The 26,610-nt window shown below is 46.3% G+C and overlaps 1 protein-coding gene across 1 annotated transcript in view; it reads left to right on the top strand.

The window, feature by feature from the left end:
- Positions 1-26,610, top strand: part of LOC144828452 (ranBP-type and C3HC4-type zinc finger-containing protein 1-like) — a 540,072-nt gene that overhangs the window by 174,756 nt on the left and 338,706 nt on the right. Inside the window, exon 6 of the mRNA XM_078686629.1 lies at positions 834-1,125. Within this exon, the coding sequence (XP_078542755.1) occupies positions 834-1,125 (292 nt within the window). The remainder of the gene's footprint in view (positions 1-833; positions 1,126-26,610) is intronic.

Here is a 26,610-nt window from a genome sequence, read left to right as displayed (position 1 = left end):
AGGCAAAGCATGCACAGTTTGAAGAATGACTGGTCACGTCATCATCCGTTTTATACTGGTCACATATTTTAAACCAGCTCAAAAAAATATATTTACTTTCATATGTCGCTGTCCGCATTTCTATTTGCAAGTAAGCTGTTTTTGTTTCTAAAATAAGGGCTTTCGATTCAAGCTTGAATTTCAGATTAGAGTGTATCTGAGTTTTCCTCCACACATCTAACACGGTTTATTACATTTTTATAACTTCGATTTAAGAGGCATACCTGTTCATGTTTTATGATAAGATTGTGAATAGTAGCATTTTTATGACTTAGTCCTTTATACCACCTCTACAGGTGTTAAATAACTGATGTTACTATTATTTAGCCCCTGCATTATGTATTGGAAGCTCAAGCTTGATTATCTTTGTGTCCCAAAACACAATTTCCCAGAAATAACTTTCATTCCCTTGTTGTCAAATTTCTGTTCGAACAGCAGTAAACGCTGCGTAGAGCACACCCACCCTGGCGACCCATTCTTGTTGAAGCTTACTCAGTCTTAACTCCAATTGCAGTAGCTCTGCCTTGAATCCTGTATAGTGCTACTGCCCTTTGGCTAGGTCAGTGCTAAGTTAATGCCACATAGGTACATACATACATACTATGGTGAATGCACAGTTTTCCTTTTTTTATCAGGACTGACTTGAGGTAGTCGTTAGACACTAATACACAGCTAAATAAGTAATGTTCCTTTTCTAGAATTAACATATTTTTATTCTTAATGTTTAATATATTTGTAATGCTTATAGGTTGAAATAGTAACAAACGTGTAAGCAATAAGAACTTTCTTTTTAGGTTTTTCAGGAGTATGGATTCCACCCTAGTGTGCAGCGCTGGATCATCGGCCAATGCCTCTGCATAGACGAAAGAACACTTGGTTCCTATGGTATCAGAAAGGATGGGGACACTGCCTTCTTGTACCTGCTTTCAGCCAAAAAGGCACATCTCTCCTGGCAGCGTTATGAGGATGACCAGAATCTGACCATGACCAGACCTCAACCTCTGATTGCAAACCAGGATAGTAGTTGCAGTACAGATGAGAAGTGGAAATTTTCCACGTTACCAAGCAAACTTCCCTCCAAGAAAGGTGACCGTGTTTCCATTTTCCAGTTGTACACTGACTGGCAGTTTGTTTAATATGTTTTCCTTGTGAGTATTGGTTTAAGAGCATAGGTTTCTGTACCCTTTCTAGGTTTCGATGCAGACAGGGTTAGCTGTCTGTTAACTAGAGCAGTTATTTCAAGTATACATAGAGTGGGTTGGAGGACAGCCCCTGGTTCATGATTGGATTTTTTTAGTTTGTTTGTCTGGCTTCCCTCCTTTTGATTCTATGGCTTTCTTCCCTTTACTTGTATTTGTCCTACTTAGGATCTTTTCTGTCTCAGTGTTTTTTATACTTTCAAGATGACGGCCACGTGGTGTGACACAACGTGATGATGTGATGCAGCAGCTGCTGTAAAGTGTAGAAACCCTTTTTGTTTTTAATACTTTCAAAACTGACAAAGTGAAACTATGCTTCGTGACTCAATGTGGTGGCCATCTTGAAAGTATGGAAAATGTTTGGGTTTTGCACTATAGGACTGGAGATATACAGCTATTCTCCAGTTTAGGCTGACATAAAAACTGTAGCCACCATGGAGAGTGCTGGCAAGAACATGCTATGGAATAAACACACCATTGGCGGACCCGCTGTCCCATACCTTTCCCTGAATTCTTACCGGTTTTGAATTCAGCACCTGTGTTTTGTGTTGTAAGCTACAAAACTTTGCAAAGAGCTCACATTTTGTATGTCATTGTTAGTTCCTTTGAGAGTCTTGCTTTCATTTTTGTACCTAAGATGCTGTTGATTTTTCACAATATGAAAACATGTCTTCAAGTACCAGAATGCAATGAGAATGCAGAACTTTGTGAACTCTTACCTTCTAGTGGGCAAGTGAACTCTTGCCTTGGAGGGGGCAACTTGATGTATCTGAAGTCTGCTCTTTATCCTGCAAGACTTGTATATTTATGTGTTCCTGTTTATAATGGTATATTAATAGATTATAAAGCAGGCAAGTACCAATCAGAATATTGGTGCAAGTGTCAAACATGAGCCTACGGAGGAAGGCAACTGAAGAGCTAATTAAGCAGTGGACCGAAAAGGCCAGGTTTACAGTTATTTCCTGAATGTTAACAGCTTTGGCTGCCCTATAAGGTGGTCAGGCATAGTATTCCACCATTTACATGTGAAACAGGAGAAACGTCTTCCTTCCCAGTATGGCTGTTTTATAATTCTGGGGATGACTATCTGTCTTGCCATGCTAGACCGAAGGTAGGTATATACCATTTGAGAATCTTCTGAAAGAAAAGTGGGCCAACCTTGTGCGGCGCAAACATGTTATGTTATGTTATGTTCTACTAGATTTATAAAGCGCACAGCTACTCAAAGTATCCCGGCGCTAATTCCAAAGAAAGCCCACCACACAGCCAGGGCCTCCGAAAAGCAAAGTTTTTAATTTCTTCTTGAAAGCAACGGGGTCCGACACCCTCCTGAGGGCCAGCGGAAGCTCATTCCAGGCAAGACCTGCTTTGCGGGTGAAGGAACAACCACCCAGCCTGTGCTGATTGAAAACGAGGGTTCTGTATTAAGAGTTGGTCAGAGAAACGCAATTGCCTAGAAGGTTTATAAAAGGCAAAGCGCTTCTGAAGATAGAGCGGACCCAACCCATACAGGGCCCGATGGACAATGTACAGCATTTTAAATTTCAGACTAGACTCTACTGGGAGCCAGTGTAGATGACAAAGATGGATCCGCACACTCTGTCTAACAGGGAGTCCCAGGAGGAGTCTCGTTGCCGCATTCTGGACTACCTGCAGCTTCCTGGTCAGATAGCCGGGACATCCCACCAGGATAGCATTGGCATAGTCCAGGCGGGAGAGGATCAGAGCCCAGACGACCGTCTCTTAGGCGCCACCTGGCAAGAGGGGAAGAAATTTCCTCAGAATTTTCAGGGTGCCAAAGTATGTCCCTGTTAGCTTCTTCACCTGTGTTGCAAAATTTAAATTTTCCTCAAACCAGACCCCCAGGTTTTTGGCAAGACCCTTCTCAGTCAAAGGGGGCGGGAAGTCAGGTGGCCACAGCCTAGTTTTAAAATCCACAGGAAACAAGCCAAACAGGAGAACCTCCGATTTTTCTTCGTTACACTTTAACTGTGCATTAGCCAGCCAGCGAAACACAGCTGAGAGACAACGCTGCGCCGTGCTGACTGAGTCCTCACCCCGTTAACAGGAGAACAGAAGCTGCGTGTCATCCGCATAGGCCATCACCTTAGCCCCCAAGGACTCCGCCAGATAAACCAGGGAAGTCACATAGATATTAAACAATAGAGGGCTAAGTGAGGAGCCTTGCGGAACGCCGGTGGAAAGAGGCGTCGGCGCCGAAGCGCAGGGGGCAGCCATACTTGCTGTGATCTATCCTCCAGAAAGGATCTAAGCCAGCTCCAAGCTGAACCCACAATGCCGATGGCTGTAAGACGATCTAGAAGGAGAGAGTGGGGCACCGTGTCGAATGCCGCCGAGAGATCCAGCATTACCAGGGCTGCTCTCCCGCCGGCATCCAAACAGTCACGTATAGCTTCCGCCACCTCCAGCAGAGCTGACTCCGTGCTGTAAGAAGCACGGAACCCCGATTGCGCAGGATGTAACAGACCCACCTTCTCTACATAGTCGGTGAGCTGAAAAGTGACTGCCTTTTTGCAAACCTTGGCCAATCTAGGCAGGACTGAGATAGGACGATAGTTGGCGGGAACTGACTGATCAAGAGTCGGCTTCTTAAGAAGGGGAAGTATTAAGAGCCTGCTTCCATGAAGAGGGAACACAGGCCTCGCGAAGCGACTGATTAATCAGTAGATTGACTTCCGGGTTGATCGTGTGGGCTAGCTCGGCCAACAGCCTAGCTGCGCAAGGATCCTTAGGGGAGCCGGATTTCAGTGCTCCAAGAATTCTGCGCGAGGACAATGAATCCACTGGGCTAAAGACCGAGAGAAGATGAACCGAATCCTTCTCCAGACTCCTCGACGGGACAGTCGGGGTCGGCTTAGGGTCTTTCAGAAAGGATTCTTGAATGTCCATGATCTTATCCCTAAAGTATTTTGCCAAAGTATTGCACCAGTTATCAGAGGGGGGAACCACCGCGTCCTGGGCACATGGAGTTACAAAGCTCTGCACGATGGCGAAAATTTCCTTGGAATTATTATTCGCTCGGTCAATGCGGGTGGCAAAATGCTGGCCTTTGGCCGTAGCAATAGCTGAGTAATAGATTTTCTGTTGGACTCTAAGAGCCTGTTTGGCAGTGGGGCAATAGCCGCTGACCCGCCATGCTCTCTCCAAAACCTTACAGGCATGCTTTAGAGCCTTCAACTCCGAGGTGAACCAAGGCTTAGAGGGAGCCTCTCTCCCCAGCTTGCGATGATTCTGGGCCGAAAGGGCATTGACTGAACCACTGATCCAGCTAGAGAATGTGGTAACATTGTCCTGTAGATCACCTAAGAGGGTAGGACGCGAGACCACCAGATGAACACTGAGTAAACCTACGTCCAGCTTCCTGGCCGTAGGGGCACGCTGACAGCTAGCTAATTGCAGCTGGCACTGGGTGGTCCATGAAAAAAATATAGGGAAGTGGTCCGACCAGGTGATCGGGAGTAGCTTTCTGACCAGCACCGGGAAATTGGAACAGATAGGATCCAAAATGTGACCCCCCTTGTGGGTCGGATCTGTCATCCATTGGGAGAGCATAGCCAGCTGGAGATTATCCATAATAGCTGCGGAGTCAGCCGACTCCAGGGAGTCAAGATGTAAATTGAAATCCCCCAGGAGAAGGTAGTTGGAGAACCTTAAGACTCTATCCGCCAGAGCATCTCCACAGGCATCCAAAAAGACACCCGCTGGGCCCGGAGGACGGTATAATAATGAGCCCCCCAATGTGAAGTGAGGTGACAATTGGAGATTAAAATCCATAGCTTCACAACCTCCCCATATAGTGGAAGATTCACACTGGAGAGCCCAGCGTTCTCTGTATAGAATGCCCCCCGGCCCCCCCTTCCCAACTGGGCGGTCAATCCGATAGATTTTATAACCAGAGGGGGTGGCCAACGCGACGATATGATTAAAGAACGTGTCGAGCCATGTCTCCGTAATGAATAACAGATCTAGGTCATTATCCAGAATCCGGTCGGCAATGTCAGGATGGTGCCGCTTCAGAGATCTGGAATTAATGAGGCAGGCTTTAAAACAGGCCTGAGGGCAGGGGTCGGCACTCAAAGAAACCGAGGGGAGCTGAATGGACGGAAGAAAACCACAGTCAGGGCACGCCATGATATTCTCGGGCCCTGTAATGGCAGTGGAGTAGGAGGGGCAGCACGGGACTCTTAAAGACCTTAACGCCGTGCTGGAGTACTGAATGGACGGGCCATTATAATGAATGGGGGCTAATCCAGCAGCATGGCTCGCCCTGAGCCCTGACTTAGCACTGACGGGCGCAGACGGGCTTGTCTTTGGCGCGCCCACTGCGCGTTCGGCATAGACACATTTAAATAGGGTATGGCCAGTGCTGGGAAGATGTGTTCAGCGACTGGACCGCTGACCGCGCCAAGCGCGTGTCACGTCCAAGATGGCCGCTACCCGGCCGCGAATGAGGTCAGGAGTGCTGCAGAGCCGTGGCAAGGAGAATAGAGCCCCGAGGAATGCCGAGCACCAAGTGGCAATTACGTTCCTTTTTAAAATTCACAATGATGCCAAAAGCAAAATAAACTGACATGCACTCCCCCCCAAATTCCCATCAGACATACAAAGAAGAAAAAACGGAAGCGAGCAGTGTTAAAATAAGCGGCAGACTAGCAATGTAGGGAGCTTACATGATAAGATGATGGACGTAGCGCTGAAACTTTTCAGACACACACCTTATTAGCCTAGAACAGTGCTTTGAACTTGATTTGCTCCCTGATTGGTAAACAATGCAGATCGATAATGGTTAGAGAGAGAGAGAGAGAGAGAGGGAGAGAGAGAGCAGAATTTAGGGAGATTAATCAGTACCCGGGCTGCAGCGTTCTGGAGAGTCAGCAGTGTGTTTAATAGGCGAATTTTAGAGCCTACATATAAGGCACTGCAGTAGTCTAGTTTTGAAATTACCAAGGCAATTATAACTGTTTTCTGCAACTCTCTTGAATGGAAAGGAAGGATTCTTTATAGGTTTTTTAAAATGAGGAACCAGGACGATGTTACCTGTTTAATGTGGTCTGTGAATGCTAATTAGGCATGATAGATAATCCCGAAGTTCTGTGCTTTATGGACCGGAGGCGGGAGCAACCCAAGGTAGGGGGCCCCAGATGGTGTTCCAAAAAAAGGAGTCTCTGCCAAACAGTAATACTTCTGTATTTTCAAAATGTAATTTCAAACAATTCTTCTGCATCCAATCAGCGATGTTACCCATGCTGATTTTGAATTGTTTGGCTATTTTTTCTAGATTGGAAGAGACTGACACCACTATCTTGGTGTCATCAGCATTGGAAAATACTGAAAAGCCACATGATCGAATGAGTTCGATCAAAGGGGGTAGCATATGCATTAAAAAGAGTGGGACTTAGCGAGGATCCCAGGGGGACCCCGCAGAGAAGAGTAAAAGGATCTGAAGTAAAGTCCTCAAGAACATCAACCTGCTCTCTATTGGACAGAAAGGAGCTGATCAGTAGTGCCGGACCCCTTAGGCAGATACTAAAAAGAGGAAAATCAGCCGGGTTGTAGGAAACTGCACTACCTGGATCAGTCATGTGGTATAACATTATTGCCTGCCACAAATAATCAGCTGCCCCTTGAACATGAATATAAACATGTACACAGGGTGGATGAGAGGCATTACAAACTAATAGTAAGTAAAAAGGTGCAAAGTATGGAAGTTTATAAACAAAAACAAGTTGTTGACAGAGAGTCTTTTTGTAGCTTTATTTCAGGTATACTTTGCATTCATTGGGAACGGCCAACACGTTTCGCCTTAACAAGACCTACTTCAGGGTGATGAGCATTGCCTTATGACTGGCATCGTAGGTAAAGATAAAGCACGAGTGCTTAATCATTCTTCAGTGCTTCCTTAGTCTGGTGTTCACATACCTCATGTGTTCACTTGTTTACAATTGTTCTCTGCAGTTGCTTACCTTGGATTGGCCTATTAACAAGCAGCAGACCTTTTCTGTTCATCCTCCTTTTACCTCATCCAAACAATTTAGTCCTTTGCACTAGGCTTCCTTACTGTCAAAGGTAGTTAGTTACCTCGTTTCTTGTGGGACATTCCATCACTTTACTTAAATTTTACTCACCTCCTCATACCACCAATAAGTAGAGATTGCAGTGACTGGATCTTTACAGGGCCATCCGTTTATACATTTACAGGACCCAAAGTACCAGATTGATGATCTGCTTTTTCTTTTCTGTGCTGGTTCCAAAAAGGTAAGGTAATTCAGAAGTGAACAAATTCCTGATGGATGATGCATCAAAATCTGCTATGTTCTCGATAGCAAGAAGTCTCCTGTGAGCATCTGTGCCAAATCAATCAGCAGGAAAGCTGGTTCTTCTACATTATCCAGGAATGTTTCTGTCTTGGATATCTGTCAAACTGTTACGTGGGCTTCAGTACGCATCTTCAGCAAGCATATTGCCTCTAATTTGAGTTCTCAGAGTAGGCCATTTTGCCTTGTCTGTGTTTCAGGACTTTTTGATTTACCCATCCACTCAGACTCACCACATTAGAGCTACTGCTTAGATATTGGTTCCGCAGATGAGGAAACTGCAGGTAAAAGTATCAATACAACAAGTAATGCAACTTTGGTAACAGTTTTTCTAGTGGAGATTTAGATTCCTCCCTGATCACTCCCGTCTCTCCATTCTGAAAAGTAGTCCCAAGTTCGTGTTGATACACTACAATCTCTGACAATTGTGTCAACTATGTTGCCACCTCTGGGAGGGTATAACTGGGAACTGATGCCAGTGTGCCTTATAAAGACCAATCATGTTCTATTTTGGGTGGATCCTTGAGTAGAGTCAGAGTTTAGGTGGCATCTATTGGAGAGTTATTTCAGATTTTTGATCTAGTCTGGCACCTTGAGGAGATTCAAGAGGTGAGAAATTCATAGATATGTGTAGTATCCACAAGAAGAATCATCACAGATACTAACTAACTTGTTCTTTGTACTTAGAACAAAGATAATTCTGAAACTGACACTGTAATTGTTGCTTTGTCTTTCCAACTTCAGCTCTATCTGGAGTGTGCTTTCGAAACAGATTAAGACTGTTTGATTCAGATTTTAATCACTCATTATTTAAGATGCTGAATTAATAACTGAGATCACTGCACCCTCGTATCCCACACTTAGTTTGAATATAGTTCTGCTAACAAATGTGTTGGGCTTCAACCCTCCAACAAGCAATCAGGATTATTGATTGAGCAAATTTTGCCTGTTCCTTGACTAAAATGGTAATCAAAATGAACATGAGGCCAGTTTGTCCCTCGGGATAACAAGCAGACTAGCATAGTTATTATTCAGTTGGTCGGTATCAGTAGGGACTGCTTTAGAATGGTAAACCTCATCAGTTTAGTTGGCTGTAAAATGGGATAACAAAATAACTAAGTAAAACGATTGTGTCCAGCAATAGATCTTGCATTCTCATATTATCCACTTCATAGGGCCACCAACATTATCGTTGGATTTTCAGCATTAATGTGTACATTTTGCTACTGTGTATATTTCACAGAGGATAACACTTTGTTCTGTAGGCCACTAGGTGTGCAGAATAACAGGATCAGCCGCATGCAACAGTGTTGGAATACTTTGATTAACTATTTTGGAAAAAACAAGGGTTGCTACAAAAGGTTCCTCAATAAAACTTCTAATTAAGACTTGCCATTTACTTTGCTTACTGATTTTTGCAGATAAAGCACTGTGAGAAGTTGGCCTGGTATATGATGCTCACTAGTTCTAGTGATCACCTTGTACCATGCCAAGCAACCCTTATGGTGCAGGTTGTAAAGTCAACCTTATAGACAAGCTATCCTAGGGGTAGCATGGACTAAGCAGTCTTAGGCTAAACTCTGTAAAGGCATGTGAAGCAAGCTGTTTTACCATACACAATCCCTTGAATACCAAATGAAAGGACACCACACAGATATATATTGAAAATATATATAGATTTATTTCTACAAATAACCCTGATACTCTTTATGAGCACAGAAGCAAATGCGTTAAAACAAAACACAGTTTAAATACACAAAAGTTGCACAATTATGGATGAGCCCTAGGGGCCACCTAAACCATATACTAAAATAGTGGTATAAGAACCACTATGGGGAAAGTGAAGAGGCCTAGGGCCTGGGGAATCGCTGGAGCTGTTCGGGACTAGCAGTGAAGAAGTCGGGAAAGGCCCGCGGGACTCGGGTGCAGTGCGGAAAGTGCACGCTTTACCAATGCAATGTCAATGGTGCGTAAAAGTTACAAAGTTAGTTAAAAAGGAACCTTCCGAGTGACCTAGAAGGATGAAACTTTAGACACAGACCCTAGAGGTGTGTACCAGTGTGGGAACACCGGCGGAGCTGAGTTACCTCACCCACAGGAACGGGTGCACAGGGTCGAAGTAGTGTCGGGTTTCGTCACGCAGGTCGATGGTGCTTGGATCTGAAGATGCTGCAGGCGACTCGATGTGAAGAGTTCCGGTGGATCCAAGGGTGGATCTGAAGAGGTGAAGACCTGAAAGCAGAGGGGACAATGTTCAAAGTCACTAGCCAGTGACTACCGTGGAACCAGAGTGGAACCAGGCGATGTCGGGTGCAAACAGGCGTCGAGGTGTAGCTTCTCTCTGCAGCCACGTGGACACGAGGGGTCGAAGACGTCCAGGAGTCGGTCACGAGCTGTCCCACGCAGGCTTCTCGCTGTTGGCGGTGTCGGCAACTTGATTGGAGCAAACAGGCCTTGGCTAATGCAAGCTACGCAGGAATCGAAAAAGGCTTGTTACTCGGACCAGCAAGGTCAGAGCAGGTACTCCTTTTTACAGGAGTGAGGGCAAGTCTGGAGCAACCAGACCCGCAGTGTAAATTGAAGGTTTCGTCGCCAAGATGGCCGCTAGCCACGTGGCAAGTGGCCGGGATGGCGCGTCGAGTGGCACAGTGCAAAAGGGCCCCACGCAGATTGTGGAGATGCTGGGGGGCTGATCTTCGGTGCAAGGGCTGCTCGAGGTTGGGGCTTCTCAAACCCCAAAGCACAGCGTCGAGGGTGCCTCTGATGCTGCGCAGTCAGCTTCTCGGGGGTCTTTCAAGAGGTCCGGTCCCACGTCTCTCGGTGCCTCCACGGGTCCCTTCTTTGCAGGGACTGTGGATCGGGCGGTGAGCAGTCTGGGAGTCTGGGTCTTGTCAGGCTCTGGGCTCGGGCTCCGGCGGGAGGCGGCGGCAAAGCAGACGTCGAGTTGCTGGTTGGTGCCTGTGTTCACAGGGTGGTCACTCCTTGGCCACAAGGGAGATTCTCTTCCGTCTTCTGTGCAGCAGAATGTCGAAGTCCAGTCTTCTTCTGTATTTCAAGTTGATTCAGGATGATCTGAAGTCTCAGGACACAGCTCCCACTCTTATTCGAATCTGGGGGGCCGGATCACCTACTAGGTCCCTCCTCTGGGTGGAACCAGGAAGGGGGTGGTTACATCCCCCTTTCCTTTGTCCAGTTTCGCGCCAGGACTGGGGCTGGAAAGCCCCAGCACCGGTTTGAACTGGCCTATGCACAGGGACACCTTGTGTGCCCCAGGCATGTCTGATTCTATTCAGCCCTGTCCTACCCATTACACAAAATCCTGTCTGGAGTGGTGCTAGCACCTCCCCAGGCAGGAAACCCTTTGTCCAAGCTGCCCTCGCTGGAAGGACTCCCAGCAGCAGGAGGTCAGACTTGTGTCTGTGGTGGCAGCATCCATTTTGGGATGCTAAGGCTCTGTTTAACTTTAACCGGGGTTCAGGCTAGGTACATGTCGTGTCCCTCTAGAAGGGTGGAATGCTACCCCCGACGCCAGAACTGACGAGGGGGTTGTATTCCAATTCGTATGACACCTTACTCGACATGTTTTGATAAAGCCAAACCCAAGATAGCATTTAACCGCGAGGTTCATAATGCACTTAAGAGTATATGGTATGGCAATATCATGAAACAGCTAAAGGACATGGTTCCGAAAGCTGCAGACAGGCTCAGCTCATGCCAGAGCACCATCTCACATATTTCCAAGCACTCTGCCTCCAGGATTGATGAGGCCTTCCATAGGAGTGGCTGACAGGAACATATGTGTCCATTTTAGGTTAGGTATAGGCATACTACACCTAAGTAAGGGGTGGTTACACCGACTTACCCCAGCTGAGTGATCAGCCAGTTGTGTCAAATATGGAGGCCAGGCCAGGGGTGGCACAATACATGCTGCAGCCCCTGGTAGGCCTTGGAAGCACCTATGCCCTGGGTACCTGGGTACACTGTTACAGGGGCCAATAAGGTGAACCAGTTCCAATTGTGTATGTACCTAAGGTACATGGAGTCCATTTTAAGGAGAGAGCAATTAGCCTGGGGCCCTGAATAGCAGGATCCCAGGCCAACTATGTCAAAAACCAGCTAAACACCAGGCAAAATATTTGGGGGTAACCATAGTCGGATATCCACCTTCCTACATAACCCCCCCCCGCCCCCCAAACGAAAGGAGATAAGGCTATCCTTGACCAGGTAAGCCTATATTGCCTAAGTGGCCATATAAGGAAGTACCAGCTCTGGCTTGGTTACCCCCTGTCTCATGGTCCACTAAGCAATCCCTCACCCTAAGGGTATCTGAGGGTCTCCACCATAGGGAATCTCTACCTGTGGTGTGTCTTTGCAAAGTTAAAGGCTGGTGTTGGGATGGAGTACTGAAGTGAGATCCCTCTGTAGGACTCAGCTTCCTCCAATCACTCTCCACCATGTGGGCCTTTCTTTCTTTGACTGAGTTGCACTGTGCTCTCAGGGTCAACCTTTGGCTACCTAAAGCTGGAGGCTGGGTCCCTCTTGTTGTTGTTATTGTTAATATGTGCTTGTATAGCGCCAACTCACCGACAGGTCTCAAGGCGCTTTGACCATAAAAACATAACAGCCCACTCAGCATCATGGAAGGGAGAGGCTAAACTAAATTCAGCGCTGCCCTAAACAGGATGGTCTTTAGGGTTTTTCTAAAATGGAGCCTGTTACCATCCCTACGCAGGGCTTCAGGTAATTTGTTGGCTTACTGGAGGGACAGGTCAGGTTTGGGGCCTTGGGGTCCCAGGTTTGGCTGTGCCCAACAGAATCCATCTGTGGGAGGTCCCTAACTACTTTTAAGGGGGCTCCCTCAGGAGTTTTTAAAGTTTTTACCTCACTAGGGCTACTAGTTTCGGTGCCCCAATCTGTTGATGGGGGTGCTTTATTTGACAGGAGGCCCTTTGGGGCTCACTGTCCTTCTTGTCCTCTGCAGCCCTGGGCTGACTAAGGCAAGGTAGAGAGGGGCAGGTTACCTACTCCAGACTGGGTCCCACCTGAGAAGGGTCCACTGTCATCAGAGGCTCTGTCAGGCCAGGCCTAACAACCTCTGGGATAGTTCCTTCATCAGGGGTAAGATCAGTTCCCTGAGGAGGCTGATCCTTTCCTAAAGTCTGGTGGGAGGGAGATTTCTCTTCCTCCTCAATGCTCTCTGTCTGTGTGGAGTGATCCATCTTTTCAGGCTTCACAACACATGTATCAGTTTGAGTTTGGGCTGTGGCCATCACAGCCCCACCAACCTTTTCAGGAGGAGACTCAGTTTGGGTATGGGCTGTTACCATCACAGCCCTGCTAATCTTTTCAGGAGGGAAGTTAGCTAAAGATGGGGCTGAGGTTTGCTCAGCCCTACCAACCTTTTCAGGAAGGACATCTTGGGTTGGGGCTGTAGCCATCACAGCCCCACTAACCTTTCCATGGAGATTTACCATTCTAGAATGGGTTTCTTGTTCCACCTCAGCCCAGGCTGAGATTTCTAAATCATTCCCCAGTAGACAATCTACAGGCAAGTTTGATGACACTGCCACTCTCTTTGGGCCAGTGACACCTCCCCAGCTAAGATTTACTACTGCCATGGGGTGATTGGTTTCTATTCCATCAATGTTTGTCACCTGATATGTGGCATCAGGTAAAAGTTGCCTTGAGGGGACTAGACATTCAGCCAACATGGTGATGCTAGCCCCTGTGTCTCTAAAGGCCTCAACTTTCAAGCCATTGATGAGGAGCTCCTGTCTATACTTGCTCAAAGTGTTTGGGCAAGCAGTGAAATTGGCAAACCCCATGCCAGTCTCATAGACAAGAGTATCTGAGGTAGGGGACCTGGTTAGGCCAGAATCCACCTGTCCTCCAAAAGTAAACCCACCCAGATTCCTGGGTGTGCTCCCACTTCCTGGGGGATTACTGCTGACAGTAACAGGAGGTGTTGGAGCTGGCTTTGGAGGTATATTCTCTTTATTGCCATTCTTGGGACAACAGCTGTCTGTTTTGTAATGCCCAACCTGTTTACAGACATGACAATAAGGCTTTTTCTGGGTTGAAGAAGTGTCTTGGGACCCACCCCCATCCTTGGAGTTTTGGGGCCCTGGGGAAGTCTTTTCCTTACTTTTATCCCCACCCTTCTCTTGAGGCTTGGTAGTCTCTTTCTTTTGGTCACCACCCTGGTTCTTAGGCCTGATCCTGGTTCTGACCCATTTGTCTGCCCTCCTACCCAATTCTTGTGGGGAGGTCAGATCAGAGTCAACCAGGTGCTGATGTAGAAGCTGATTTTGACAATTACTTAAGATTTGCTCTCTCATAATTAAATTATACAATCCTGTATAGTCAGTAACCTTACTTCCCAGCAACCAGCCCTCCAGAGCCTTAGTGGCACATTCAACAAATTCAGACCAGTCCTGAGTCTGTGTCTTCTGGGTGTCTCTGAACATTAACCTGTACTGTTCAGTGGTTAAGCCTAACCCATCAATCAGAGCACTCTTCAGGACCAGGTAGTTTCTAGAATCCCCATCACTAACTGTGAGGAGTCTGTCTCTGCCTCTACCTTCAAAGGAGAGCCACAAGATTGCTGCCCACTGCTCCTGAGGGACCTGCTGTACTTTGCAAGCTCTCTCAAGTGCAGTCATCCATTTGTGGATATCATCCCCAACTTTGTAGGGGGGCACAATCTTACTCAGGTTTCTATTGTCATAGGACCTGTCTTTATCCTTAGGGATAGTGCTGCCACCAGTGGAATCTAATCCACTCTCTCTAGGCTGCCTTGCTCTAGCAAGTTTCTCTTTGGCCAGGGCAACTTCTAATTCTTGTCTCTGGATCCTAAGTTCAGCCTCTCTCATTTTGGCCTCATGTTCCCTTCTCTGAGGGCTAGTGAACTCCCTTCTGGAGTTACCATGAGAACCTCTAGAAACATGGGAGGTATTGGACTCACCTGAGTGATTCCTCCTCCTCCTATGCTCCTGGTTAAGTCCATTTGGGGGTCTGAATGGGTTGGACCCACCTTCAGTCCCAAATAAGCTTAGGTTAGCCTGGTTACGCCTGCTGACTAACACCTGGCTATTTCTACCATCATCAGAATCCCTTTCTTCTCCCTCCTCCTCCTCTTCTTCTTCCTCAGGCTGAGTATTCCCAGGGGTCTGGTCTTCCTCATCTATCTGGATGACAGGGGTAGGGGCATCAGGGTTATCATCTTCAGAGGGAGAAACTTCCTCACCAGTCCCTGAGGTGCCTGGCTTGGAGTTCTTTAGAGCTTCAGACTGGTCTAACAGCTCTCTGAGGTGTCCTGCTGTAGGAGTAGGACCTGTTTTGATTCCTCTCATGGAACACAGTTGCCTCAGTTCCTTAAATGGAAAGATAGCAAATTTGGATGGTGCCCTTGGAGGGTCACTCTCAACAGAGGTGGTTCCAGTGGATCCCTCTGCTCCAGACATTGCTCTAGTGTGGTGGATGTGTTGCAATCTACCTACACTTGTGTTTTCCTACAAAACCTATCTAGTAGTTGTAGTCAGGGTGTGCTACTCCCTATCCTCTACAACAACTAAGTTCAGTAGAACTTAAGTATATCTAGTCTTGTTTTAGTGTACCTATCAGGTACCTGTATATCTTTCAAATGATATTTTCAAAGATTGTAATGGTAAAACAACAGCAAGCTCAAATCCCAATCCGCTGCTCACCAATGTGAGAAGTTGGCCTGGTATATGATGCTCACTAGTTCTAGTGATCACCTTGTACCATGCCAAGCAAACCTTAAGGTGCAGGTTGTAAAGTCAACCTTATAGACCAGCTATCCTAGGGGTAGCATGGACTAAGCAGTCTTAGGCTAAACTCTGTAAAGGCATGTGAAGCAAGCTGTAAAACAGCAAAGCTCTCGCAGCCACAAAGACAGTGTAAAATGGGAAAGAGAAAAACAGTTGCAATACAGATGAAAGAAAGCAGCAGATCTGTGTTCAAGTTCTTTTTCAAATGAAGTTTAATTGGATCCAAGCTCAGCCGACACGTGTTTCATCGTGTTAAAGTGGAGTCAACACGACTCTTCAGGGCTAGTAGATAGCTTCAGGCATCCACGGTTGGATGCGGGATTTGAGCGAGGTTGATGGCGTATCCTGATGAGAAATTGGCGAGTCTGCCAATAAGTATAATCGATCACGACCCTGGTTCCGGGTTTGACAAGTGTATCTTGCACCAGTAAGGTACAAAGTAAACAAACAAATGTTGCACGTCTGAATTCAAAAGGAGACTATGCACGTGTGTGTGAATAGCCGTACCGGGAGGGGACTCGACTGTGGAGTTAACAAGGTGGATTCTTGGTATGAGAATCTTCGTAGGTAGTTATAGGCTAAGTCTGATAGCCAGAGTCCCTCCTCTGTAGGTTCCCGGTCGCCGTGTTCCATGGACGGACCAAAAGAGTGGGACTTAGCGAGGATCCCAGGGGGACCCCGCAGAGAAGAGTAAAAGGATCTGAAGTAAAGTCCTCAAGAACATCAACCTGCTCTCTATTGGACAGAAAGGAGCTGATCAGTAGTGCCGGACCCCTTAGGCAGATACTAAAAAGAGGAAAAGCAGCCGGGTTGTAGGAAACTGCACTACCTGGATCAGTCATGTGGTATAACATTATTGCCTGCCACAAATAATCAGCTGCCCCTTGAACATGAATATAAACATGTACACAGGGTGGATGAGAGGCATTACAAACTAATAGTAAGTAAAAAGGTGCAAAGTATGGAAGTTTATAAACAAAAACAAGTTGTTGACAGAGAGTCTTTTTGTAGCTTTATTTCAGGTATACTTTGCATTCATTGGGAACGGCCAACACGTTTCGCCTTAACAAGACCTACTTCAGGGTGATGAGCATTGCCTTATGACTGGCATCGTAGGTAAAGATAAAGCACGAGTGCTTAATCATTCTTCAGTGCTTCCTTAGTCTGGTGTTCACATACCTCATGTGTTCACTTGTTTACAATTGTTCTCTGCAGTTGCTTACCTTGGATTGGCCTATTAACAAGCAGCAGACCTTTTCTGTTCATCCTCCTTTTACCTCATCCAAACAATTTAGTCCTTTGCACTAGGCTTCCTTACTGTCAAAGGTAGTTAGTTACCTCGTTTCTTGTGGGACATTCCATCACTTTACTTAAATTTTACTCACCTCCTCATACCACCAATAAGTAGAGATTGCAGTGACTGGATCTTTACAGGGCCATCCGTTTACAGGACCCAAAGTACCAGATTGATGATCTGCTTTTTCTTTTCTGTGCTGGTTCCAAAAAGGTAAGGTAATTCAGAAGTGAACAAATTCCTGATGGATGATGCATCAAAATCTGCTATGTTCTCGATAGCAAGAAGTCTCCTGTGAGCATCTGTGCCAAATCAATCAGCAGGAAAGCTGGTTCTTCTACATTATCCAGGAATGTTTCTGTCTTGGATATCTGTCAAACTGTTACGTGGGCTTCAGTACGCATCTTCAGCAAGCATATTGCCTCTAATTTGAGTTCTCAGAGTAGGCCATTTTGCCTTGTCTGTGTTTCAGGACTTTTTGATTTACCCATCCACTCAGACTCACCACATTAGAGCTACTGCTTAGATATTGGTTCCGCAGATGAGGAAACTGCAGGTAAAAGTATCAATACAACAAGTAATGCAACTTTGGTAACAGTTGTTCTAGTGGAGATTTAGATTCCTCCCTGATCACTCCCGTCTCTCCATTCTGAAAAGTAGTCCCAAGTTCGTGTTGATACACTACAATCTCTGACAATTGTGTCAACTATGTTGCCACCTCTGGGAGGGTATAACTGGGAACTGATGCCAGTGTGCCTTATAAAGACCAATCATGTTCTATTTTGGGTGGATCCTTGAGTAGAGTCAGAGTTTAGGTGGCATCTATTGGAGAGTTATTTCAGATTTTTGATCTAGTCTGGCACCTTGAGGAGATTCAAGAGGTGAGAAATTCATAGATATGTGTAGTATCCACAAGAAGAATCATCACAGATACTAACTAACTTGTTCTTTGTACTTAGAACAAAGATAATTCTGAAACTGACACTGTAATTGTTGCTTTGTCTTTCCAACTTCAGCTCTATCTGGAGTGTGCTTTCGAAACAGATTAAGACTGTTTGATTCAGATTTTAATCACTCATTATTTAAGATGCTGAATTAATAACTGAGATCACTGCACCCTCGTATCCCACACTTAGTTTGAATATAGTTCTGCTAACAAATGTGTTGGGCTTCAACCCTCCAACAAGCAATCAGGATTATTGATTGAGCAAATTTTGCCTGTTCCTTGACTAAAATGGTAATCAAAATGAACATGAGGCCAGTTTGTCCCTCGGGATAACAAGCAGACTAGCATAGTTATTATTCAGTTGGTCGGTATCAGTATGGACTGCTTTAGAATGGTAAACCTCATCAGTTTAGTTGGCTGTAAAATGGGATAACAAAATAACTAAGTAAAACGATTGTGTCCAGCAATAGATCTTGCATTCTCATATTATCCACTTCATAGGGCCACCAACATTATCGTTGGATTTTCAGCATTAATGTGTACATTTTGCTACTGTGTATATTTCACAGAGGATAACATTTTGTTCTGTAGGCCACTAGGTGTGCAGAATAACAGGATCAGCCGCATGCAACAGTGTTGGAATACTTTGATTAACTATTTTGGAAAAAACAAGGGTTGCTACAAAAGGTTCCTCAATAAAACTTCTAATTAAGACTTGCCATTTACTTTGCTTACTGATTTTTGCAGATAAAGCACTGTGAGAAGTTGGCCTGGTATATGATGCTCACTAGTTCTAGTGATCACCTTGTACCATGCCAAGCAACCCTTATGGTGCAGGTTGTAAAGTCAACCTTATAGACAAGCTATCCTAGGGGTAGCATGGACTAAGCAGTCTTAGGCTAAACTCTGTAAAGGCATGTGAAGCAAGCTGTTTTACCATACACAATCCCTTGAATACCAAATGAAAGGACACCACACAGATATATATTGAAAATATATATAGATTTATTTCTACAAATAACCCTGATACTCTTTATGAGCACAGAAGCAAATGCGTTAAAACAAAACACAGTTTAAATACACAAAAGTTGCACAATTATGGATGAGCCCTAGGGGCCACCTAAACCATATACTAAAATAGTGGTATAAGAACCACTATGGGGAAAGTGAAGAGGCCTAGGGCCTGGGGAATCGCTGGAGCTGTTCGGGACTAGCAGTGAAGAAGTCGGGAAAGGCCCGCGGGACTCGGGTGCAGTGCGGAAAGTGCACGCTTTACCAATGCAATGTCAATGGTGCGTAAAAGTTACAAAGTTAGTTAAAAAGGAACCTTCCGAGTGACCTAGAAGGATGAAACTTTAGACACAGACCCTAGAGGTGTGTACCAGTGTGGGAACACCGGCGGAGCTGAGTTACCTCACCCACAGGAAGCGGGTGCACAGGGTCGAAGTAGTGTCGGGTTTCGTCACGCAGGTCGATGGTGCTTGGAGCTGAAGATGCTGCAGGCGACTCGATGTGAAGAGTTCCGGTGGATCAAGGGTGGATCTGAAGAGGTGAAGACCTGAAAGCAGAGGGGACAATGTTCAAAGTCACTAGCCAGTGACTACCGTGGAACCAGAGTGGAACCAGGCGATGTCGGGTGCAAACAGGCGTCGAGGTGTAGCTTCTCTCTGCAGCCACGTGGACACGAGGGGTCGAAGACGTCCAGGAGTCGGTCACGAGCTGTCCCACGCAGGCTTCTCGCTGTTGGCGGTGTCGGCAACTTGATTGGAGCAAACAGGCCTTGGCTAATGCAAGCCACGCAGGAATCGAAAAAGGCTTGTTACTCGGACCAGCAAGGTCAGAGCAGGTACTCCTTTTTACAGGAGTGAGGGCAAGTCTGGAGCAACCAGACCCGCAGTGTAAATTGAAGGTTTCGTCGCCAAGATGGCCGCTAGCCACGTGGCAAGTGGCCGGGATGGCGCGTCGAGTGGCACAGTGCAAAAGGGCCCCACGCAGATCGTGGAGATGCTGGGGGGCTGATCTTCGGTGCAAGGGCTGCTCGAGGTTGGGGCTTCTCAAACCCCAAAGCACAGCGTCGAGGGTGCCTCTGATGCTGCGCAGTCAGCTTCTCGGGGGTCTTTCAAGAGGTCCGGTCCCACGTCTCTCGGTGCCTCCACGGGTCCCTTCTTTGCAGGGACTGTGGATCGGGCGGTGAGAAGTCTGGGAGTCTGGGTCTTGTCAGGCTCTGGGCTCGGGCTCCGGCGGGAGGCGGCGGCAAAGCAGACGTCGAGTTGCTGGTTGGTGCCTGTGTTCACAGGGTGGTCACTCCTTGGCCACAAGGGAGATTCTCTTCCGTCTTCTGTGCAGCAGAATGTCGAAGTCCAGTCTTCTTCTGTATTTCAAGTTGATTCAGGATGATCTGAAGTCTCAGGACACAGCTCCCACTCTTATTCGAATCTGGGGGGCCGGATCACCTACTAGGTCCCTCCTCTGGGTGGAACCAGGAAGGGGGGTGGTTACACCCCCTTTCCTTTGTCCAGTTTCGCGCCAGGACTGGGGCTGGAAAGCCCCAGCACCGGTTTGAACTGGCCTATGCACAGGGACACCTTGTGTGCCCCAGGCATGTCTGATTCTATTCAGCCCTGTCCTACCCAATACACAAAATCCTGTCTGGAGTGGTGCTAGCACCTCCCCAGGCAGGAAACCCTTTGTCCAAGCTGCCCTCGCTGGAAGGACTCCCAGCAGCAGGAGGTCAGACTTGTGTCTGTGGTGGCAGCATCCATTTTGGGATGCTAAGGCTCTGTTTAACTTTAACCGGGGTTCAGGCTAGGTACATGTCGTGTCCCTCTAGAAGGGTGGAATGCTACCCCGTCGCCAGAACTGGCGAGGGGGTAGTATTCCAATTCGTATGACACCTTACTCGACATGTTTTGATAAAGCCAAACCCAAGATAGCATTTAACCGCGAGGTTCATAATGCACTTAAGAGTATATGGTATGGCAATATCATGAAACAGCTAAAGGACATGGTTCCGAAAGCTGCAGACAGGCTCAGCTCATGCCAGAGCACCATCTCACATATTTCCAAGCACTCTGCCTCCAGGATTGATGAGGCCTTCCATAGGAGTGGCTGACAGGAACATATGTGTCCATTTTAGGTTAGGTATAGGCATACTACACCTAAGTAAGGGGTGGTTACACCGACTTACCCCAGCTGAGTGATCAGCCAGTTGTGTCAAATATGGAGGCCAGGCCAGGGGTGGCACAATACATGCTGCAGCCCCTGGTAGGCCTTGGAAGCACCTATGCCCTGGGTACCTGGGTACACGGTTACAGGGGCCAATAAGGTGAACCAGTTCCAATTGTGTATGTACCTAAGGTACATGGAGTCCATTTTAAGGAGAGAGCAATTAGCCTGGGGCCCTGAATAGCAGGATCCCAGGCCAACTATGTCAAAAACCAGCTAAACACCAGGCAAAAAGTTTGGGGGTAACCATAGTCAGATATCCACCTTCCTACAAGCACCAAACTATCTTTTTTCCCTGTCCGTTTATTTTTAAAGAATGAAGAAATGGGAAGTAGATCTTTTTTGGAATGACTCCTAATTTTGTTATTCGTTACTGCCAGGCCAACAGTTGTTAGAATTGACAGCATGGTGCGTTATTAAAAAGATATTTTTTTAAGAACAGTTCAGTAGCTGTGGATGTTATCATGTGATTGGTCTACGATATTGTTGTTTTCAGGTAAAAGAATTGTTCGAATATATAAATAGCTTTTTATAGCACCAAAATCCTGTGGGTATCCAATAATTGTGTGTATGTTTAACTTATGAATAAAGGTGGAAATATACTAATTACAAGTATATTCCACTGAGCACAAACATAAATATAACTAAATACAGTGACAGGGGCAAAAATAAATCTAGATACAGACAGGAATGTAAAAAAAATAAATATTTTTAGCCGGGAGTCCTACTTATAAGATCTAAATTAAAGAGGAATGCGGTCAACACACAGCCTTGTCTCGCGCCACTCATTGATCTAAAGTGTTCAAGTAGCTGTTTACAGTAGCTGTACACCTGATTATAATCTATAAAGCTGAATGTAAGCTCAAACTTAAAATCAGCAAAGATTTTTTTAATATAGTTATGTCTGTGAATAATATTTTTCCTATTAACCAGTAAAAAGCAGAACGTTGGTCCGTCCATTAGTGCGTGGTTCAATGATCCAGCCATGTTGACAATCTGTCTATCCACCAATAGAAAAATTGATTTATATATTGCTCCTGCATTACTTGGCCTTTATAAAGGTATATGTTTATCATGGTTACTTCTTCCCACAGATTCCTTATATTAAGAAGGTACTCCTAAAGCATGCTGGGATCCCGGAATGTTTTTCCCGGTAGTAGCACTCCAGTACACCATGCCTAAGATTTTGTGGTTGAAACCCTGTTGCAGAAGCCTTAAGATGTCCATGTTGGATCCAATCAACATCTTAATTGAAAAAACTCCTCCTCATCCTGTGACTCCTGTTCATTGAAAGACCCGAAAGCCTTGAGAGATAGCGAGAGGCCTATGCCTGCTGGTATGCACTAAAGCTCTCTCCTTCCCCTTCAAGTGCCCCTGACAAACCATGACCTCCCAAGTTAACTTACCACAAAAAACATCAAATGTCATAGATAGGAAAACCTATTTTATTTTGGGTGAAATTGGTCCGCACAATTGTGCTCTCGGGACAGTTTACATTTCTGATGCTGTTAACCAGGTTCTTCCTGATTGGCGTTAATTCTGATGTTGAAAAAGAGTAAGATAGAATTCACATCAGTCAGCACAGAGCACGTCTTCTGGCAGGTCATGTTCTATATTATCAAAAGGGCCTGTTACCCTCTGCAAGCTATTCCGAATGGGTTTGGTGATATTGGTGTCTTTGACCAAGACATAAATCACCTCTGAAACTCCACAGGTGCTAACAAAGCATATGCTCTGCTAGGCACCCAACCCTGTGCACATGCCGCCACCTATAGCACTGGCATCTCCATCTGTGCCCATTTCAGCTCCACCTTCAAAAGCCTTGAAGTTGGCAGACATTAACACAGTCCCAAAAGATAAATGTTCTGGTCAGTTTTTGATAATGAACATGTGGCATAACCCATCCCTGTGGTCAAAGAATGTGCTCTTATGGAGGAACTCTATGAATCTGAATGTGATGCTTTTGTCATGCAGAATAAAGATTCTTGCTGTTCAGCGGATGATGATTGAGAGGCAGGCGATCATCTTCCTTCTTGCTACTCAGATGCTGCCCTTTTTCATGACTCAAAAAATGCAAGTGGTTTGCATACATCTCCAGAAGGGGTTAACTCTTAACCAGTTGATCCACCTACATAATTGGTCTTGTGCAACACCTTTGAGATGAAAGTCCTTGGGAGACTTCATTAGTTCTGTCTGTGATAGATGGCCTCTTGCTGTCTCCATCCTTTAGACCACCATAACTAATACAAATAATACCTAGTACTATTATTAGAGGAATTTTAGGGCAAACACATAAAGAGGGACCTCTTAGGGCAATATTGAAGACATTGAAGCAGGTTAAGGGTAGGAGTTTGGCTGAGCAGTTTTTCAGCAATGTTCACCTTCTGTAATTGACCAACTCAAGACTGCCCGAAGACATATGCAGCGTCACAAATGGGAACAGATCCAAATGGATATTATACACACATAGACAGAAACAACAGTGGCTGATGTCTTATGAGGTGAAACTGGAACAGATCGAATCACATCTAGCTGTCACCAAGTATACCCCTGTATCTGTGGAGCTATGAATTGAGAAAGTAGAGGCAAATGCTCAACTGCAAAACATGCACAACACGGCCTGGCCAAAACATCTGTTAAAATAGATGCTGTGATCTCCATTGTCCTCCTAGAAGACACAGTGGAGGGGCTGCCCAATCTTCACATATCTACTCTGTCAGTACTCACGGTGTCTGATAGGTTTCCTAGAGTTCTTTCTCCTCAAATAACTTTCTCAGGCTCTGAAGAACCTAGTGATAGAGAAGGCAACTCTAATGCTAACGAAGGGTTCCACGAAAGGTGACCAGTCCAGAGGTATGTTTTTGCCAACACCGGAAGTTGAAAAGAACACCGGAAAGATGTTCAGTGTGGCAGTGGTAAGTGAAAAGCTACTCCTCAAGGGCTTTGGATTCCCCTTTTTCCAAATATTAGTACGTTGATCAGCAGAAGAAGGCACGAAATGTAATAATTGAGAAAGGAGTCAAGAAAGCAAGGAACGTTCACCTCACTCTTAAACCCTATGCAACCAAAGTTGGCTATGGGAGATGATGTAGCAGTGTCCATGCATGGCAAAGCTGCAATATTTGTGAGATACCTTACTGGTTTGGACTCTGAAACAAGCCTAAAATAGGCCAATACAACTTGCTATGTTAATTATTATGTTGATACTGTACTTTGTCTAAGTCTCTTAGTATTAAACAGTGTAATTGTTAGTTTCCTCAGGATTGGTAACAGAAGTACGCCTACATGCTCTGGGGATGGAGTTACACAAGGACTTTGAACTACGTATTGGTCCCTAACCCTCTCCACATTAGTATTACCAGACTGCACATACAGTGAAATGTAAACAACAGAAAGGTTGCACCTCCTTCTATTTATTTTTGCCTTCATGGCATCTACCACACCTATTTAAATGAGGTTACCATTTGTGTCTCTCAACTCACTTTCTTGTACTTCTCCCACCACCCCTATTACTGCCCCCTTCCAAACAGTTTCCCTTCCTATTCCTCAACCCCTCATCCTTATTTAATTTAAACTGTCTCCTGTACAAAGTCCATAGCCATTGCATTATCCAGGCATGGGAAATTCATAAATTCTGCATTTGTAGAGGTTGGAAGCTCCTTTGGATGGACCTAATTGGTGCATTATTGGAGATATTGGAGGTAAGCTGTTCTGGTCCATCACCCTACCTATTTTCTTTTATTTCTCTGTGTAAACTACTTGGGTAACTCTACTGTTTATTCACTGTTAGAAATGTTGATATCCTCTGGTTTGCTATAAAGATAAAGTTAAGAAACACCTAGTTCTGTAATATTTTATGTCACTTTAAACTTGTGATTTGTTGATAAAGTAATGAAAAATATAGTGTAAAGTTTACCATTTGACCTCCTTTAAAACATTCTTTTGGTATAATCCACACTTGTGGTGGCTGTTCTTGCTTCATATGCTTGCTCAATGCAACAGCAATTTATAACTCAACCATTAAAAATGTCATGAGTCCCCATTGGCGTTCTTCTGCAGCAAGAGCGTTAAGGATTGTTGATTGGAGGAATATCTATCTATCCAATCTATCCAATCTATGTCCCAGAGGCACGTACGTAGCCTTTAGTTCTGTGGACAAAAGGACAGGAGACAAACTGAAAGAAACAGTTAGTTATAGTTTCCTTACCTTAGAATTACCCCCAGGGGTCAGACTGGATCCGGAAAGTTTTTTTCGTCAGCAGTACCTCTGCGCGTCGGAAGATGGTGTCGGTCGGCTCCCCGTTCGTCATTGGCGTCATGTCACCCTCGTGCCCTGACGTCAGTTCTTTCTTTTACTGTGCCACCCATCTCAGATCATGAGAGAGCGGTACCTCCAGTCGATTTTTGACTGAAATTTGAGCGACTTTTCTTGACGTCTTCTAGAGTCTATGACTCCTGGTTAACATAGGGATGCTCGGCTTCAAGGCATGCGGTTCCTGCAGTCGACTGATTGCGGTTACGGATGCGCACCGCGTGTGCCTCTTGCCTGGAGCGCAACCACGTCCCAAAGACGTGCTCCGACTACGGTCCATGGCTCTGAAGGCTTTGCGGGAGCGGTCCTGAAAGCTTATTGAACGCCGCAGTCTGCTCCATTGCGTTCAAGGTCCCTGTCACGAGGGAGGTTGAGGGACCGGTCGTGCAGCCATCATCATCACTCTTCCAAGTCTTTGAAGTCTTCGCACTCGTGGTCGGGTAAGTCGAAGCACAAGAAGAAGTCGAAAAAGCATTGTCGCTCTTCGACTTTTACTCATTAGCCGACTGACGTGACGAGGGATGCGGGCGGTGCACATCCTGCAGCTACATGCGCAGAGCCCGAAGAGTCGACTCTGGGCTTCCCTCCCTTCCCAGGACCGGGGTGACTCCTGCCCAACTTTCGTAACTTTTACGAGGCGATGCACGCCATCTTTGGCCAGCCCGATGCTGCCGGCACGCCTTCAGGCCCCGTGGACTCAAAAGGGGGACCTAGGTCTTCTCCGGCGCCGCAGGCCTCCCTTGGATCCAGGCCTGGATCCGGATCAGCGCCAGTTAACCTTATTACGCCTCCACTGGTGCCGCTCCTTCCGACACTGCTACCACATTCGCCGCCGGTCAGCCCCCCAGCCCAGTCGGCCTCCATCCTGATGTGGAGCCGGGCCGGCGTCGCCCGACGCCGGATCTGGCGCCAAGCGGGAGTTTTGTGCCCCTGTTCACTACTGGGGTCCCTTTTCGGCCAAATTGGCACCCAGAGGATGAGTAGGAGGACTGGGAGGGGTCAGGTGACCCTCTGACTGATAAGCTAGAATCTAAGCAGGACTGGAGAGAGGAACTGGGGGATGCCAGTGGTCTAGACTCCTCTCCTGACCTTGGCATGTTGTCTCCTCCTTCCGTGGCTATGTAGGATAGAGCGTCATTCGCAGTGGTGTTGCGTAGGACGGCCGAGGCTCTCAACATCGAGCTTCCTACGGTGGCGGTCAGGTCTAATCTACTGACATCCTTTTGGGCACCTGGTCCAGGCCCAACACAGGGGCTCCCGTGGATAGGATGATTGCCGACACCACCACCCGGCTCCGGGTGACCCCACTGTCCTTTCCCAACACCCCACACCAGAGAGCTTGGTGGTCCAAGCCTCTACTTCCAAGAGCGCCTTCCCTACCGCTCCACCGGAAGGAGAATCCAAGAAGCTGGATCATCTTGGAAAGAAGATTTTCTCTTCCGCCAGCTTGGGACTGCGGTCGGTAAACAC

Source organism: Lissotriton helveticus, chromosome 4_1 (assembly GCF_964261635.1).
Source record: "Lissotriton helveticus chromosome 4_1, aLisHel1.1, whole genome shotgun sequence".
NCBI lineage: Eukaryota > Metazoa > Chordata > Amphibia > Caudata > Salamandridae > Lissotriton > Lissotriton helveticus.
This window is presented reverse-complemented; position numbering and strand designations above follow the sequence as displayed.